Source organism: Vicia villosa, unplaced genomic scaffold (genome assembly GCF_029867415.1).
Source record: "Vicia villosa cultivar HV-30 ecotype Madison, WI unplaced genomic scaffold, Vvil1.0 ctg.000009F_1_1_2_unsc, whole genome shotgun sequence".
Taxonomy (NCBI): domain Eukaryota; kingdom Viridiplantae; phylum Streptophyta; class Magnoliopsida; order Fabales; family Fabaceae; genus Vicia; species Vicia villosa.
This window is the reverse complement of record NW_026704938.1, coordinates 188635-206108: the sequence shown is the minus strand read 5'-3', so window position 1 is coordinate 206108 and position 17474 is coordinate 188635. Positions and strand designations below refer to the sequence as shown.

Genomic DNA, 17474 nt, shown 5'->3' with positions numbered 1-17474 from the left:
TGATCAATTAAAACTCTTAGATTAATGATAATCAATGGTTAAAATTTGGAATAATTTTTCTACACTTACTCTTGGATTAAGAATATCCCTTCTCTTTATATTTTGTTTATTAAGTGCCCGACATAAGAAAATTTATTGCATAATAAATTAACTTGGGTTAATTCTATGTAAAAAAAATTATTTAATTTAATTCAAAAATTAGTTAAGGAATGTCTAAACATATAAAAAAATATTTTTAATATTAAAATATAATTAATTAATGGAGCGTAAAAATTAGTGAACAATTTATAATTTAATATCTAGGTATATTTTGTTGGTTAATGAAATAGTAAAATTATTACTAAACTATAAGTAAATTAAGTAATTAATAAAAATATATATAATCTTTATATTTATATTATAAAAAAATTATTTATATTTTTATTATAAATAATAATTTTTTATTTAAAAAGTTTAGAAAAAATATTATTCACTCTTTAAATACGATAAAAAATGTGAGTTAAGGCATATGCCCTATGCCCTCGACCAAGGCTTATAAAGTTAAAGGGAAAGGATTCAGAGACTATGAAATTTCATCATTTTGATGACTTTAACTATTTTTTTTTAATAGAGAATGTAAATAAATAAAAAAATAGATAGTAAAAGAGATTGATTTATACATGAGAGAACGAAGTCACTCTAACTTTGTAGTCTTACATTCACTTAAATAAATCCTGAAGTTGTGTCTAACTATGGACTGACTTTAGTTTAAACCTTTTCCCCAATCCACATCCATTTTTTAATACCACTGGCCTACCAAATAGCTGGCTCCAATTCCAAATTATTAGCCTCATTCACCACTTAGCTACCTCTTATTCTCCCATCATATTATATCTCTTCCTGTAGTGAGCTTTTGCATAGGATCTACAGTCAATTTTCTTGGCAGTAGGAAGTTTTTCCTGTTAGTGTTTGTAAGAATTCCATGGGTTGGGAGTTATAAATGTGAGACTATATTTAATCAATTTATTTAAGAGACAATAGTTTATTTAAATGATTAATAAAAACAAGGCAGGTGTAGATAGATATATAACTACAGTAAATAATTAACCATTTATTAAAAATGGGTTACAATATTTTTTAAAAGTGAATAGTTTATTTAATTTGTTTAAAAGTAAATATTCTATAACCACAGTAAATGATTAACTATTTATTAAAAATCGTTTGCAATATTTTTTAAGCAAAAAATAATATTAATAAAAAATGACAAGAATCAAAACCATTAAAAAGTCAAGCGTATTTAAGGTGGTGTTTAATTTCAATTAACATGATAAGAGATAACTAAACTCCGATTTATGTGTAGAAATTCCCATAAGTGCTTATGGAACAGTAATTTTTACTTACATGCATGTAGATTTCTATAAAACACCAAAACAAATAATGTCTAAACATCAATATGCAGCGTACCAAATTAAAGCACATGCAAAGTTGAATATATAAAACATAGTTCTAGCACCAAAATAATACAAGTATAATAATAATTTTGTTGTAATCTTGAGTCTTACTTGTTATTCTCGTCAACTATAACAACCTTGTTGTTTGTCTGTCCCAATAAGCTGCTCATGGATCGTGCTTTAACCATTCCAAGTTTCATTCTCTTCTTAATCGTTGTCACTGGCTTCTTCTTCTCATCATAATTCTCCAACTTATCAACAATATCATCCCCAGAAGTGATTTTCTTTACAAGATCAGAATTAGAAGATGAAGCACTAGTATCTCTAATATGAACAATATTGCTAGGTGCAACAGTAGTAGTAGTAGTAGAAGAAACTCCAATAGATCTATTTCTAACACTTGTCATGCTTCTCAACCTTCCTTTCCCTAAATGATGCTCACAAAGAGAATAACCAACTAGTGTTTGTTGACAACACCTCCATCCTCTTCCATTAACACGACTGCACCGCGAACCTTCCATTAGTGCACTTCCCCTTTTTGTCACCCTCTTCTTAATATCATTCACTTTTGTTTTGCTTTCTTCATCTTCATCCTCGTCTTTTCTCGTGGAACATGTCTTATTCAGCTTCGTTTTCATCTTACTCTTTGTTTTCTTACTATCATCACTCTTGATACCAACATTCTCCAACCTTCCTTTCCTTTTCTTTAAGGCTATGTTTGGGAGTTTGGAGGGGAAGGGAGGGGAGGGCTTTGAAAATTAGGAAGAATTGGGTGAAAATGATAAAAAGATTTTGGGTAGGAGGGTTTTGGAGGGTTTGAGTTTATTCATAACACCAAAAACCCCATAAAATGGGGGAACTCAAAAATTGTATTGAAGGAGGATTTTGGAGGGTTTTGAAGGACTTACATAAATTTTCCAAATATCTTTTAGGTTGTTATAGTATTTTGAAAATTAAAAATTTAGTAATGATAATGACTCTTTTATCATTCTAAACAAAATCATATTTTCAAAAAATGTCAAATATTTTCCTACATTTTTTTAAAATTTCATTTTTAGAAGCCTTCCCCTCCCCTCCCCTCCAAACTCCCAAACATAGCCTAATGGAATAGCTTTCTCTCCCTCACACCATCTCCCATCTACACATATATAACTCTAACTCTAATTAAAACATTTTCGCAAACAACATATCTATGCATGGAATAACGCAGTAGTAATGTTTTGTTACCTTGAGCAAAAGTAGTTGATGATGGAAAGAGTTGAGAATCAAGCAAGATATCTCCTTTGCTAAGAATAAAGCAGACCCAGAAATACCAAAAATGACAAACACACATGAAATTTACATGAAAGGGGAATATGAATATATAGATATTAATAAATAGGAGTGCAACAATATTGTTGAGGATGGGGACCAGTTATAGCGAGTAGTGCACCTCAAGTACAAAATGGTAGCTATACCCAATTTACAGAAAAGAAGGATGGGCTTAATTTGGTTATATATACAAAAATAAACAAATATAATACACAATATTCATCTTATTTAATGAAAGAATAAGATAGCAAAAAAAGTTAGAGGTTGATTATATATTCTCACCTGATATGATTACTTTTGTTGTCTCCATTCTCTTTCTCTTCCCCTCTAACCTTCTCGTCCTGTAAATCAAATCAACCATACAAAAAATAAATGGATGTAATGTAAGACCCCTTTTCTGGATGTGAAATCACTTTTTTTTTAGAAAAATAAATTAAATAAATTTGACTCAAAGAGGAAACAACTTGCAGGAGATTAGACAAAAGTGCACTTATAAAAGCCCAAATCATGAAATATTTTTAAGAAAATAAAAAAAAAAAGGAAAAATTTAAAAGATAAAATAAAAACGGTTTTTTGGCTTACCAAAGGATCTTGCTTGTTGTGCTGTTTGTTTACCCCACTTTGCTCGATGGTGGATGGATAATCGTAGCCGTTGTTTAGTTTCCCGATCAGTGGGAGTGTTTGATCAGACGGCTGATAAACATCCAAGCTCGAACTAGCTGGAACAAGGAACGAAGTTGAAGAAGAACAAGGTTTCGGTTGTGTGTGAGCATGAGTACCGTCGCTGAGTTGCACCATGACCGGTGACCGGTTAAACTGGTTAAGATCTGAGAGATGGAAAGATGAAATAGACTCAGAAGAAGAGAAAATAGGGTGTCTTTTACGGATCCTCATCGGTGCAAGATTCAAAACAAAGAACACTAATACACACAGAAGAACAAACTCACGAGATTCACTCTCTTACAACAAATAAAAGAGATTGTTTATAGAAAGGTGCGATCTTTGGTTTAGAGATTTTAAGAGAGAAAAAAACAAGATTGAAACTCAGAACCCATATAGTCTACTTACTACATGGGCAAAACCAAGAGAGAAAAAATTTTATGCTTTTAGTTTTAACATCTCAATTTTTTGGGTGACTCTCTATATACTGGTTCCACACGAGTTTACTTTCTCTCTCTAACTTTTATTCGTTGCACCACACAAAGGGAGGGAGTTGTATGGGTGAGAGATGGCACGTGAGAGATGGAAGCACGTGAGAGGATGGGAACTTGGAGAGACGGTAACCGGTAGGAGAGAGAAAGAAATAAAAAGTGACAGAGTACGACGAAAATGAATAGGTGGAATTTTGGAATGGAAGAAAGAAAACGTTACTTGGTACTAATATTAATCTGTGTTTTTTAATTTAAGGGAAAAACTAAGAAAAAGAGGATAAGTGAAAGGAGTGGGTGATTTTATTTATAATAATAATTTTAGGGCACATGTTAAGAGCTAAATATAGAAAGTTTTAGTTAGAAATTGTGCATTGTTTTCATAAACTTTTTATAATTAATGTGTTTATTATGTTTTCCAATACAAATTCACTATATTTAGGTTTCTTAACATGTGCCCTTGGGGCACATGTTAGCTTTATCCTATTTTTAAAGCGAGGTTGAGGGTCCCGCAAAGTGTTTAATATCAAAATTATCCTTCATACGATCACCTTTCCAACTTGTTACTAGTATTCTATTCTACCGTTTTTTTTGAATAACTTGTAGTGTAAAAATTATATTAAATCAAGTAGTAACAAATGTGTGCATAAATACGGATTCTGTTTTGTTAGGTGTATTTGAATACATTATTTATTTTAATTAAAATCTTAAAAAGAAAAAATATTTAAATAAATAATTAATTATTTCGTACATAAAAATATTTAGATCAATAATATATATTTTTTAATATACTATTTTAGGATCAAAAATATTTTATCATAAATATCATTTCTCGTATATAAAAATATTAAGATCAATAATAATTTTTTTGTATACATACTTCATTTTTGTTTAGGTATAATTTACAAAAATATTTGGATCAATAGTAAATTTCTTATGTAAAAATATTTAGATCAATAGTAGAATTTTTTCCCGTATACCATATTTGAATAAAAAATATTTGAATCATAAATATCATTTTTCATATATAATAGATTTTTCTGTATACAAATATTATTTTTGTTAAGGTATCATTTACAAAAATATTTGAATCAATATTAAATTTTCGTTCATAAAAATATTTAGATTAAAAATAAATTTTTTGCATATGTCATTTTTGAATAAAAAATATTTGGATCATAAATAACAATTTTCATATATATAATATATAAATCTATAATAGATTTTTTTTCCCGTATAAATACTTCATTTTTTTGTAGCTATCATTTACAAAAATATTTGGATCAATAGTAAATTTTGTATAAAAACATATTTAGATCAATAATAGATTTTTCCGTATACCATTTTTGAATAAAAAATATTTGGATCATAAATACCATTTTTCAAAAATAATAGATTTTTTCTGTATACAAATATTATTTTTTTTAGGTATCATTTATAAAAATATTTGAATCAATATTAAATTTTCGTGTATAAAAATATTTAGATCAATAGTAAATTTTTTGGCCTGTGCTATTTTTGAATAAATAATATTTGGATCATAAATAATAATTTTCATGTATAAAATATATAAATTTATAATATATTTTTTCCCGTATAAAGATTTCATTTTTGTGTAGGTATTATTTACAAAAATATTTAGATCAATAGTAAATTTTGTATAAAAAATATCTAGATGAATAATAGATTTTTCCCGTATACCATTTTTGAATAAAAAATATTTGGATCATAAATACCATTTTTGTATATTAAAAATATATAGATCAATAATAATTATTTTCGTGTATATTTTTCTTGTATACAACTATTATTTTTGTTTAGGTATCATTTACAAAAATATTTGGTTTAATAACAAATTTTCGTATATAAAAATATTGGGCTAAATTACCTCCAGAGTCCTTTAAGTTATTTAATTATAACAAGTTAGTCCTTTATATTTTTTTCGCAACATGTGGATCATTTATGTTAACTAACGCCTGCACCGTTGACCATTTTCCCAATTTTCTTTTCAAAAAAGCTGAAGTGGCACTAATAGTATAGATATGTCACTTAACATAGGTCAAAGACAATCATTGAATTATATAACAAAATTTTCAGAATTTTTTAATGCATAAAAGTATTTTTAAACTAATTAAAATGCACGCATAAGAAGAAATAAAAGAAAAATAGTAAAATAGAAAATAAAATTCTCATAAAATTACACGAAGTGTAAAATGGGAAGAAATATTGTTAGGAACTTTTTCATCATTTTTGGACCAAAAACAGATTTAATATGAATTTTTGAAGTTAAAATAAAATTAATAGAACAAAATAAAGCAGAAAAAAGGTCAACGGTGCAGGCGTTAGCTAACATAAAGGACCCACATGTAGCAAAAAAAATATAAAGGACTGACTTGTTACAATTAAATAATTTAAAGGACCCTAGAGGTAATTTAGCCAAAATATTTCGTATCATTTATGTAAAATCTTATATGAAAAAAGATTAAAGATGTTAAAAACTATGCCGAAACTATAATTAAAGTAAATTAAATTTCGAAGATTGAAAGAAACATTTGATATTCAACATTGTTGTTGAAAAATGCACAAATGAAGCGAAAAAGGTTGAGGAAAGAAAATTGTGGAAGAAAGAAGTGAGAAAGTGATGAAAGAGAAAAAAAATAGAGAATGGAGAGAGATTTGGTAAGTTTGATAAAATATGAGAGTTGTATTATTTTAATAATAAAATTAAGAAATTTATTGTGCAAAGACTAAATAAAAACAATTTTAATGTGGTGGCAAAAAATCAAATAAGAGTATTGTAACTTTTCTACAACCATTAACTTTCTTATATTATAGATGTTTTTTATGCCACGCTTTCTCAAAATTCATTTTTTACCAAAAATTCCATGCAAAACATGTATGTTTTGACTATTACTTTGTACAGTATTAATAATAAACTATATAGGGTAATACATACTATTTATTAGTTTAAAAATAAGTTAGTGAAGTTTACACTTCCACTGCAACATTAATTTTATTTTTTTAATTAATAAAGTGTTTAGTCTTTATAGTTCTGATAAACACATCTGAAAGTTGCTTATGAGTGTTACATGAACAACTTCAAGCACTCCATTATGAACATGATTTCGTAGAAAATGATACTTAGTATCTATATGTCCGCTTCTCCCATGCAACATTGAGTTCTTGATAAATTTTATTGCTAACTTGTTATCAATCATCAGTTTGACTAGTTTGCTCACGTTGAACTTCAATTCATAAGGTAAATTCATCAGCCAAACATCTTGACAAGTTGATAAAGCACCAACTATGTACTCAAGTTCACAAGTTGATAATGTAACCACTGGTTGCTTCTTGGAACACCCACAAATGAGATCACCTATATACATAAATATATAACTTGTAGTGCTTCTTCTGACAACTTTGTCTCCATGCCAGTCAGCGTTTGAATAGCAAATCAGCTCAGCAGCATCAGACCCTCTAGATGAAAACAAAATTCCATGCTTCAAAGTTCCCTTTACATACATGGGTATCCTGACTGCAACTTGGTAATGTGACCACTTTGGTTTACTCATAAACCTACTCACCATACTAACTGCATAAACAAATGTCAAGTTTTGTATTGCACAAATATCTTAGAGAGCCAACCAACTATTTGAATGTTACAACATCTACATCTTCACCATCTGGATCAGAGTCTAGCTTATGGTTTATTTCTGTAGGTGTGACTGCAGACTCACTATTCATCAGATCAAACCTCTTTAACAACTCAAGTTCATACTTCAGTTGGTGTATAATGATTCCCTTTTCAGAGTGTAGAATCTCTATCTCTAGAAAATATACCATATTTCCAAGGTCACTCATGTCAAATGTATTCATCTTCACCTTCTTGAACTTGTTTATCTCATTATTACAACTTTTTGTAAGCAATATGTCATCTACTTAAAGACACACCAGAATCACATTGCCATCGGAGTTTTGATGCACATACAAACCATACTCCATTTCACATTTTCTAAATCCCTGATGCTTGAAAAATGAATCAATTTCCAGATTCCAAACTCTTGGGGCTTGATTAAGTAAATACAAAATTTCATGCAGCTTGTACACTGTCCCTTCTTTGTTCTTTATCACAAATTCAAGAGGTTGTAACACATACACTTTTTCTTGTAATGTACCATTCAAAAATGTTGACTTCACATTTAAATGTATTAGAGGCTAATTCCTATTTGCAGCTAGAGTAATCACCAGTCTGATTGTTTCATGTCTAGCTACAAGTGCAAACACTTTAAAATAGTCTAAACCAGACTTTTATAGAAATCCTCTAGCTACTAACCTAATGTTATGCTTGGTAATTGACCCATGTGGCTTCAGCTATATCTTGAAAACCCATCTCACACTGATGGCTTTCTTTTTCTTTGGCAAAGTAGTCAATTCCCATGTCTTATTTCTATCAATAGCCTCAAGCTCTTCCTTCATGGCTTTCACCCACACTTTCTTCTTGAGAGCCTCATCAATGTTGAGTGGTTCATCATTCATCATCATATCACACTATATGACTTCACCTTCAAAGTCAATCTTAGTGTCATGTAGCAACTCAAAATCTACAAGTCTTCTTGGTATCTGTCTGACTCTCTGTGGCCTCTGGAACTGCGCAAGTTCACCTTGGAGCAAGTTTATTCCTGCTTTTGGAGTTGAAGGTGTTTTTGAAGATGTCTTTGAAGGAGAATATGCATCCGAAGGAGATTCTGAGTCTAAAGCTAAATCTGAAGGCGATTCTGAGTCTGAAGGTGACTCAGACTCTAAAGGTGGCTCAAACTCTTATGGTAATCAGCCTCTGATGGTAATCCACCAAGTGGCAACTGCTACATGCATTCATCTGAAGGATAGAAAAACACTTAGAAAAGGGGGGGTTGAATAAGTGTAGTTTCAAAACTCGTAAGATAAAAATAATTTGCACAAGTATTTTTATCTTGGTTCGTTGTTAACTAAACTACTCCAGTCCACCCTATACAAGGTGATTTACCTCAACTGAGGATTTAATCCACTAATCACACGAGATTACAATGCTTTTCCATTTAGACAACTTCTAAGTCTTCTAGAGTCTTCTGATCACAACTTGATCACTCTAGGAACAACTGCTTAGAGACCTTCTAAGACTTCTCTAGAGTATACTGATCACAACCCGATCACTCTAGTCCTTTACAAATTAATGTAAACAAATTCTAAGAGTATTACAATTTCTTCTTAAAAGCGATAATCACAAACTGTGATATTTCTCTTACAGATTTAAGCTTAGACTCACTAAAGTATTACAACAGTAATGTAGTGAGGTTGAAGATGAAGTTTCTGAGCTTTGAGTTGAACAGCGTTTCAGCAAGTTAATATTCACAGAAATTGTTAAGAATTGGTAACCTTGCTTCTCATCAGAACTTCATTTATATAGGCGTTTGAGAAGATGACCGTTAGGAGCATTTAATGCTTTGCGTATTCCGTACAACATTGCATTTAATGTTTCACTGTTTTGTCAACTACCTCGAGCCTTGCTTTTGCTGTGACTACTGACATTGCCTTTAATAGCTTCTAACGTTCCTTTTGTCAGTCAGCGTAGCCTGCCATCTAGTACTTGATTCTGATTTGTTCTTTGTAGATACTACGTTGAAAATCATCAGAGTACAAACAGCTTGGTGCAGAGAATCTTCTGATCTTCTGATCTTGATATGCTTCTGAGCGTGATTCCATGACTTCAGTGCTTATGCTTCTGAACTCAAGTTCTTCTGATGCTTCTAATAGACCATGTTCTGATTCTGCTTGACCATTTTCTGATGTCTTGCCAGACCATGTGCTAAAGTTGCATACTGAACCTTCTGAGTCAAAGCTTCTTAGCGCTGATTTGTGCATACTCGTTATATATTTCCTGAAAGGGAAATTGCATAGGATTAGAGTACCACATTATCTTGAGCAAAGTTCATATACATTGTTATCATCAAAACTAAGATTATTGATCAGAACAATTCTTGTTCTAACAATCTCCCCCTTTTTGATGATGACAAAAACATATATAAATGATATGAATTTGCAATCAGAATAACAGACGGCAAAAGACAATTACACAGTTATAGCATAAGCATATAAACATAATGTGAATGTGTCTCCCCCTGAGATTAACAATCTCCCCCTGAGATGAATAATCTCCCCCTGAAATTAATACTAGAAGAATTTTATAAATAAAAGACTTCCCTGAGTATTTCAGTAGAGACGTTCACATATGCTTGAACTTCAGAACATTCACTGCTTCTGATTTCTGCTTCCATAGGACAGCTTCAGAACATTGAATTTCTTTAGATCCTCAGAACATTCACAGCTTCTGATTCCTGCTTCCATCGGACAGCTTCAGAACTTGAATTTCTTTGATCCTCAGAACATTCACAGCTTCTGATTTCTGCTTCCAGCGGACAGCTTCAGAGCTTGAATTTCTTCATACATCACTTCATGCTAGATTGTATCAGAACATTGTTGAATGTGCCAGAGCATCATCAGAGCATCTCTACATCCTGAAATGTTACAGAACAAAACTAAACGACAAAAGTCAGCATGAATGAATCAGAACATAAAATATGTTTCAGAACACATAATATGTATCAGAGCCATATAAGCCATATAGAATGTATCAGAACATATTCTATCATCAGAATATCTGAACATTCTTCCTTCTTGCTTCTGATTCTGAAGCTTCATAGCACTCAGCTTGCTTCAAGAATCCAAGAACTTGATTCATCTTGTTGCTTATTGATCTTGAATCTTCAATTCCTGCAACAACACAACTTAGAAACATATGAAGCTTGCAGCTTCTGTTAGTAATGTGGGGGCTTTCTTCCCGGCAACTGCTAATATAAATCAAATCATTTATCACTATTTTCCCCCTTTTTGTCATAACATCAAAAAGAATGTAAAAGATTCAGATATAAGCACAGGACAAATGGAAAGAGAAACAAATAGTCATTGATAAAATAAGCAGAAGTACAAGAGTTATGCAAAAAACAGATGCAACAAACAAGCAGAAAACAACTAAGACACAAAGACTAAGACCCTAGCATTGACAAAATCTTGGCTAGTGTCTCATGAATCCCATTGTTGCTCTCAGCCTGCCTTGCCATGAAGGCTCTGAACTCTGCATTGGTCTCATCTTGCCTATCCAGACGAGAAGCCAGGTCATTTTGATTCTTCTGCATGGCCTCCAAAGTCCGCACCAGATAGGAGGGTTCACCAGAAGAAGAAACTTCCAGACTTCTGTTGACTGGCATAGCATTCTCCACTGCTGCTTCCATGGTAGTCTCTTCAGGGAGATCATCAGAATGTACCACCACATTCTCAGCAGGATGATCTTCTGAACGAGAACAGTCAATCTCTTCAGCATCTTCCATCTTTACATCTGAGTCAGACTCAGAAATAGTTTCAGCATATTCTGGTTCTGGGAACTCAGAATTTCCATCTTCCAGGGCTTGAAGAATGGTTGCAAGATTTGTTGGAGAAGGAGGACCAGCAACAGCTGCAGGATAGACCACTTCTGGAAAGTCCATATCAGGAGCACTTTCAGAAGGGTTCATTCTGAACCAATTGAACAGCCCCTGAAAGTCACCAGTCAGAACCATGAACTTTGGTCGCCAGACCACAAGAGTTCTGCAGGGATTCCCAATTAACTCATCTTCAGGCATCCTTTCCTCAAGAATTCTTCTGTTTCTGATGACATGACGATATCTGCCATCGTCAAATTCTAACAAGAGTCCAGGAGCACCACGTGCTTCAGCAGTGAATCTTCTCTGCACATTCATAGCTTCAACTTGGAAACTCTGTCTAAGAGCTCTCCAAAGGTTGCGAAGAGAACGCTCATCCAGATTATGGCGGTAGGCAGTTTCCAGAAGCTCTAACCAACAATTCACACGATAGTGTAAGAGCTCAAGAAAGACAGGAGTAGCTGGTGCAGGAGGGCGAAAGGTGAAGCTGTAATCAGGGTAAAGACAGGAGTATGGATTTGGGGTCCTGGTAGGTATGGGATATGAAAGACAAGGGTCAGAAGGAAGAGAGTTAGAAGATGAGGAGGGAATATCTGTAGTTTGGTGTGATGAGGATGGAATATTTGTGGGAAGTATAGTAGTTGAGGGAGTAGAGTTCAGAATTATAGGGGGTGAGGGTGGTTGCAGGTTAATTTGTGGGGGTGTGATGGGAGTTGATGTTTCAGAAGGAGACAGCAGAATGAATGAGGGAGATTCTGAGGGGGTTGGGATGTATTCCTGCCTGGAATAAATACCAGTCTTCTTAGCTCTGAAAGGATCCACCTTAAGAGGGTCAAAGGTGACCTTCTTCTTTTTAGCTTCTTTCTCAGCATCTTCTGCTGCTTTTCTTTTCAGTTTCTTCTCTCTCTTCTTCTGATCCTTCTTCTGAAGATCAGTTTGAGAGGGAAGCACTCTTCCACGTATCCATGCAGGATCAACGGAAGCTTGCGTCTTCACAGAACTTTCTAGATAATGCTTAACAGTTTTAACCAGTTCAGCTTGAAACATGGTTGAGAAGCCTTGAACAGGGACTCTTCTGATAGGGATATCAGAGAGAACAGTTGGAACAGAAATTATTTCCTTCACCAGTTTCATTCTTAAAAGATCAAAGCCAGAGGAGACATTGCCTTGATCAATTCTGAAGAAAGAAGGAGTTCCACAAGTCTTAAGAGACTCCAGCAAATCACTTTCAATCAGAATATCTGAGACCATTCTGCCGAAAGTTATAATATTCTTCGGAAGATGAGGATACTGCTCCCGATACTCATCCCTAGACTCTTCAATAGCCAGCTTCAGGTTTTCAAAGAGTATGTTGGAAATATTAAGTTTAATGTTCTTTCCAATATAATAGAGAGTATACTTCTGATCTGGATTGATGAAAGTGGAGGAGAGAGACTTCTTTCTATGGTGAAGAGAGCCCATGATGATCTCAGCCCACACCTGAAATAGAGGTCTCAACGTGCCAGTCATGTTGGAGTTAATACCAGTGACGGTTGAGATAAGTTTCTCAACTTTGTTCCAATCAACCCTTCCAGCAAGAGGACCAGTTCCACCTTCTTCATCATCAAGATTGTATAGTTTTCTGATCAGAGCTTTAGTGATCACCACTTCATGCCCTAGCACGAAAGAGAGAATGGTGGTTGGAGTGACGGTTGCGTGTGCCCAGAAATCTTTCACAAGAGCGGGAAAGACTGGTCCAACCAATCTACCCAAATAGTTAGCCCATCCTTGAGCCATAAACCTAGCTTCTGGCTTGAAAGCATATGCAGCCAAGTCAACAAAGTCCACAGGGGACTCACACAGTACTTCCATTTCCGATGGAGACAAAGAGCAAGTTTTCAGAGGAACAAAGTCAAACTTGTTGAGAACCAGTTGAGATGAAGACTGTAACACGGTGAACTGACTTTTATAATCGAAAATGTCGCGGTAAGCAAGAGTCGCCACCGACTTTTATTTTATCCAATTTTAGGAAAGGCTAAAAGAACAGGAAAATACCTTTTAAAAGATTTTGAGTTCGGGGGGTAAGTTATGCAAAGGGAAGGTGTAAGGCACCCTTTGCATCCATGGTTATCCATGGGCTCTTAATTGCTTAGCTCACTTTGAAAATGTTTGAAATGTTTGAAAATGAGGTGTGAAAAGAAATTCGAATAAGAACTTTAGCTTGTAAATAAGCGTAGTCTTTTTGAAAAGTATTTGAAAATTAGTGGGAAAAAGAGTTTGAATTTTAGAGCAAGCAATTAGTAGCACCTACCCTAAGTTTGAAAAATCGTTCTTTTAGCTTTTCGAGGCGAAAGGGTCTATCCGTACCATAAGAGGGCAGGAAGTCTTTCAATTGGATGTGGAAAGGGTCATCGAGTAATCGTTCACCATAAGACTATCCCATGCCATAAAAAAGACAGGTAGTTTAAGGGAAGGATATAATAGTCATTTTATTGTTTAGGCATCATGCGAGGATACCTTAGCAATTTGGGACAATCATCTTTTATCGAGGCAACTTCGAGGGACTAGATGATTTTAAATCTCTGTAGGCAACCTTGCTTTAGGTATCCTCGGAACCGAGGGACTTGACTATTTAGTACAATTTAGAGGCAACAGTAATAAGACAACAATAAGGCAACAGAAGAGGTTACCCTAAAGGTGAGTGTGTGGCACAATCATGTGATTAAATTCATATATATTATCTTATAATTAGTTATCTAATTCTGTTAAAGGCTTGCACTCCCTAAGATTACTAACCACGCAGTTTAAAATTGCAGGAAATTAAAGGCAGGAAAATAAAAATCCTACGCTATTACAATAAACACCTGCGGGGACGGGGGAATTAAAACAGAAAGTAAAATAAGAAAGATCGATAATAAGTTTTAACATTGAATGTCTTGATCTCCCTCGAACCTTTGATTGACCCTGAAATTAAAATGCAAATAATAGGGGTGAGTGTATTGACTATTCGAGGCAAACCCTATTTTGGGCAACAAGGCAAAAATAAAAGTAAAATAATATTTAAATAAAGAAAGAGTTAGAAACTTAGCTTTTTAATTGGTAAGGCGTGCTGTCGGAGGATTTTGATTAAACCTGAAAATTGGGCACAAAGAAGAGGTTGTTAGTGCATGAATGATCTACCCATCCTAAAAAAGGTTTACAAACCTTTCCCTTAAACCTACACAAGAAAACTTATTGTGACCTACAGGGTTTATAAGGCTAATGGTAAAAACCTAAAATTAGACTAAGTCAATAAGTTAATTAACCTAATTAATCTAATTTAATCTTAAATTACCAAATTAAATCATAACTTAGTTAACCCTAATTTTCTAGATGATTAAATTAACCTAATTTAAATGCTAACCTTCTAATTGATCTAAAAAATTAATCATTAATTAATTAATCATTTGTCCTAAAAATAGATAATAACAAAAAAACTAAACTAAATAAATCTAATTCTAGTGGTTATTATGGTTGAAAGAAACAAAAGAAATAATATGAAAATATCTAAATAAAAATTGAAAAGAAAAGAAAAAGAAAATAGACTCAGCTGGGCGTTTGTGATCCTGTGTGACAATTCCTGGAGGATCCTTGGTGTGCCTGCGGATTGGTGGTGCGTTAGATCTGTTGAGGTTGAGATCTGATGGTGGGCATTCGAGGGTGCATCGCGAGTCTTCGTGAATGTTGCACACTGGATCAAACGGTGCCCAACCAAATAAATGTTTAAAAAGAAAACTTGCAGGACGCTGGGATCGAGCCCAGTTCTTCTTAGTTACCAACATAGATTCCTTGCCACTTGTGCTATTACTTGTTAGTCATGATTCAAACGCATCGAATACATATTATATAAATAAATCGTTTTAATTGGGGTATTCAAAATAAAGTCAAACCAGGGCCCACATGCTGCACTTGCATCCAATCAAACGTGGTGAGAGGAAGTTAATCTTTTGACGGACGAATCAAATGTCATGGAAACTCCACGCAAGCAATTGACCCAGCCAGGAGACTCCAGACCACCGGCGGCGGTGGCGTCTTCATCTTCTCCGACGAGAAGGTTTTGAACATCCTGCAGAAACAAGTAAAACGAAAGAAACAAAAACCCAGATATACTAATTTGGACACTGCGAGTCCAATGGAACGGTTGGTTTCTCATAAAAAAGCCTGTAACCATGAAAACGAAGATGAATGCTATGAACGCCCTAACAATGGCGTTCTCGGATTCCTACGTCAAATCTTGAGGAAGATTGTTCTAAACACCCACAAGCATCAATATAAACACAAATACATGCGTAGAAATCATTTATAAGGCGTAAAACGGAGGTTTAAGATTCACAAAAACATACCAAACGGTGCAACTTCGTTGGAACAGCTCCGGGCACGATTTTGCTTGCTTAAAGACTTGAGGCAGTTGCTGGAGTGTTGAAGAAGATGAATCAATCCTTAGAACTGAACGAAAGCGACTGGAGAGTTACTTTTGGTTATGCCCTATTTTCCTTGATTTTGGAAGTTTGGAAACCCTAGTGTTTCTTCTCCTCCTTTTCGTCCTCTTGTTGCTGAAGATGTTGTGTTTATATAGTGGATGCATTTAGGTCATGAATGGGCTTGGACCTTTGCCTTATAAGTTGTCTTGGAATTTTAAGGAAAAAATGAGTTTAATCCTTCTATTTTTGGATATCTTTTTACACCACCATGCTAGCACGAATTTGGACCTTCATGGGGCTTCTCTTGGTCCTTTGGATGATTAAAAATAGAAGCTTTAGGGTTTACTTCATTATTTTATGATTTTACTCAATCTATTTATCATTTAAATGGAATAAAATCCAAATAAATCAAATAAATGTCATAAAACAAAGGGAATAAATTTATGGGCTCTTATTTAGGTCACCAACATGTTTAAGGTCCAAAACCTAGGCCCGTTAACTCAAAAATGCAAAATTGTTCAATTGTGGTTTCATGCTTTTCTTGAAAATCGATCAACTTGTACTACGCGTATCTCCCTCATTTTTAATCATATGAAGGTGTTCTCATAGTTTTTAGAAAGCTTAAAGAGTCCTTTAAACACCCCTTTTGGTTTCGTCTCAATTGAGTTTACCATGTCCAAGTTATGAGCTTTGAGAAAAAAATGACCTTTTTGCGATCCTTTAGAAGGACCTGTAATGTATTGGCTCATATCTCTCAAATGGTGCATTTTCAGTCTTGGCATGTGAGAGACAAAGTTGTAGAGAATTCAATTTCCTTCAAAATGAGCTTTGGATGGAAAATTTCTGAGAAAGTATGAGAGAGATATGGCTGGTCAAAGTTCAGTTGACTTTTCCTTTAAAAACCCTAATTTAGAAACTCAGGTTCTTGATGATTTGGGAGATTTCCTTGATGAATCATGATCAATCCTTGATCAAATGATGAATGAAACTTCATAATGAGCATGTTGACCAAAATCAAAAGTTTTGACTGTGGTTTGACCATAGTTTGGCTTTTTAGGGTAAATAGTCGACTATTGATCGTTTGAGCAGTTGACTGAACATTCTGAGGAATCAGAGCTTCAAACTTGTCATGAGGCTTTTATGAGGCATATGAGAGGCCATGAAGTCAACTTGAGGTATCAGAGACTGATTTTGCTTTGAGAAGATCAAAACCCTAGTTTGAGGGTTGTTGTTTAGGAGGGATGTCTTTGAGCTTTGCACCTTGATATGAGTATGAATAAGAGAAGTGGGATGGGCAAATTTTGGGGTATGACAGCTGCCCCTGTTCAATCTTCTTAAACCTGAAGATGTAGAGTGGTTTGTATGCTGGTCGGAATCTGAAGGTGGAAGAGGATTGAACACTAGAATACCAAGAAATTTGCCCTAGCTGAAGTAAGGACTTTTGTCGGAGATGGGCTTAACGATGCCACCTATCTTGATAAGTTTTTGCATGTTAGAATGAGTCTCACGTTAGACTGTATCTGAACTTGAAGTGTTGAGAAGTAGTTGTTTGTATGTTGATCGTGTCATTACTGTTCGTAGTAAATGAATTAGATTTTTGAGGGTTGGTCGTGTCAGCACCGTTCGTAGTAACTG

At 33.9% G+C, this 17474-nt stretch overlaps 1 protein-coding gene across 1 annotated transcript; it reads right to left on the bottom strand.

Annotated features, from left to right (window-relative positions):
• Nucleotides 1–295: 295 nt before the first annotated feature.
• On the bottom strand, nt 296–3933 carry LOC131621507 (uncharacterized). Its single transcript, XM_058892556.1, has 6 exons — nt 3324–3933; nt 3024–3082; nt 2658–2716; nt 2534–2568; nt 1542–2140; nt 296–938 (listed from the first exon to the last, which is right to left on the bottom strand). The coding sequence occupies exons 1-6, from the start codon at nt 3633–3635 to the stop codon at nt 863–865; spliced, it is 1140 nt and encodes a 379-aa protein (XP_058748539.1). The 5' UTR covers nt 3636–3933; the 3' UTR covers nt 296–862.
• Between the last annotated feature and the right edge of the window lie 13541 nt (nt 3934–17474).

Excerpts from the sequence above, each read along its gene's own strand:
- LOC131621507 (XM_058892556.1), bottom strand. The coding sequence starts at position 3,635 with ATGAGGATCCGTAAAAGACACCCTATTTTCTCTTCTTCTGAGTCTATT. Across the intron at positions 2,141-2,533 it reads AGGGAGAGAAAGCTATTCCA|TTAAAGAAAAGGAAAGGAAG; the intron begins TTAGGCTATGTT and ends CCAAACATAGCC. Across the intron at positions 939-1,541 it reads ATAGTTGACGAGAATAACAA|GAAAAACTTCCTACTGCCAA; the intron begins GTAAGACTCAAG and ends AAACACTAACAG.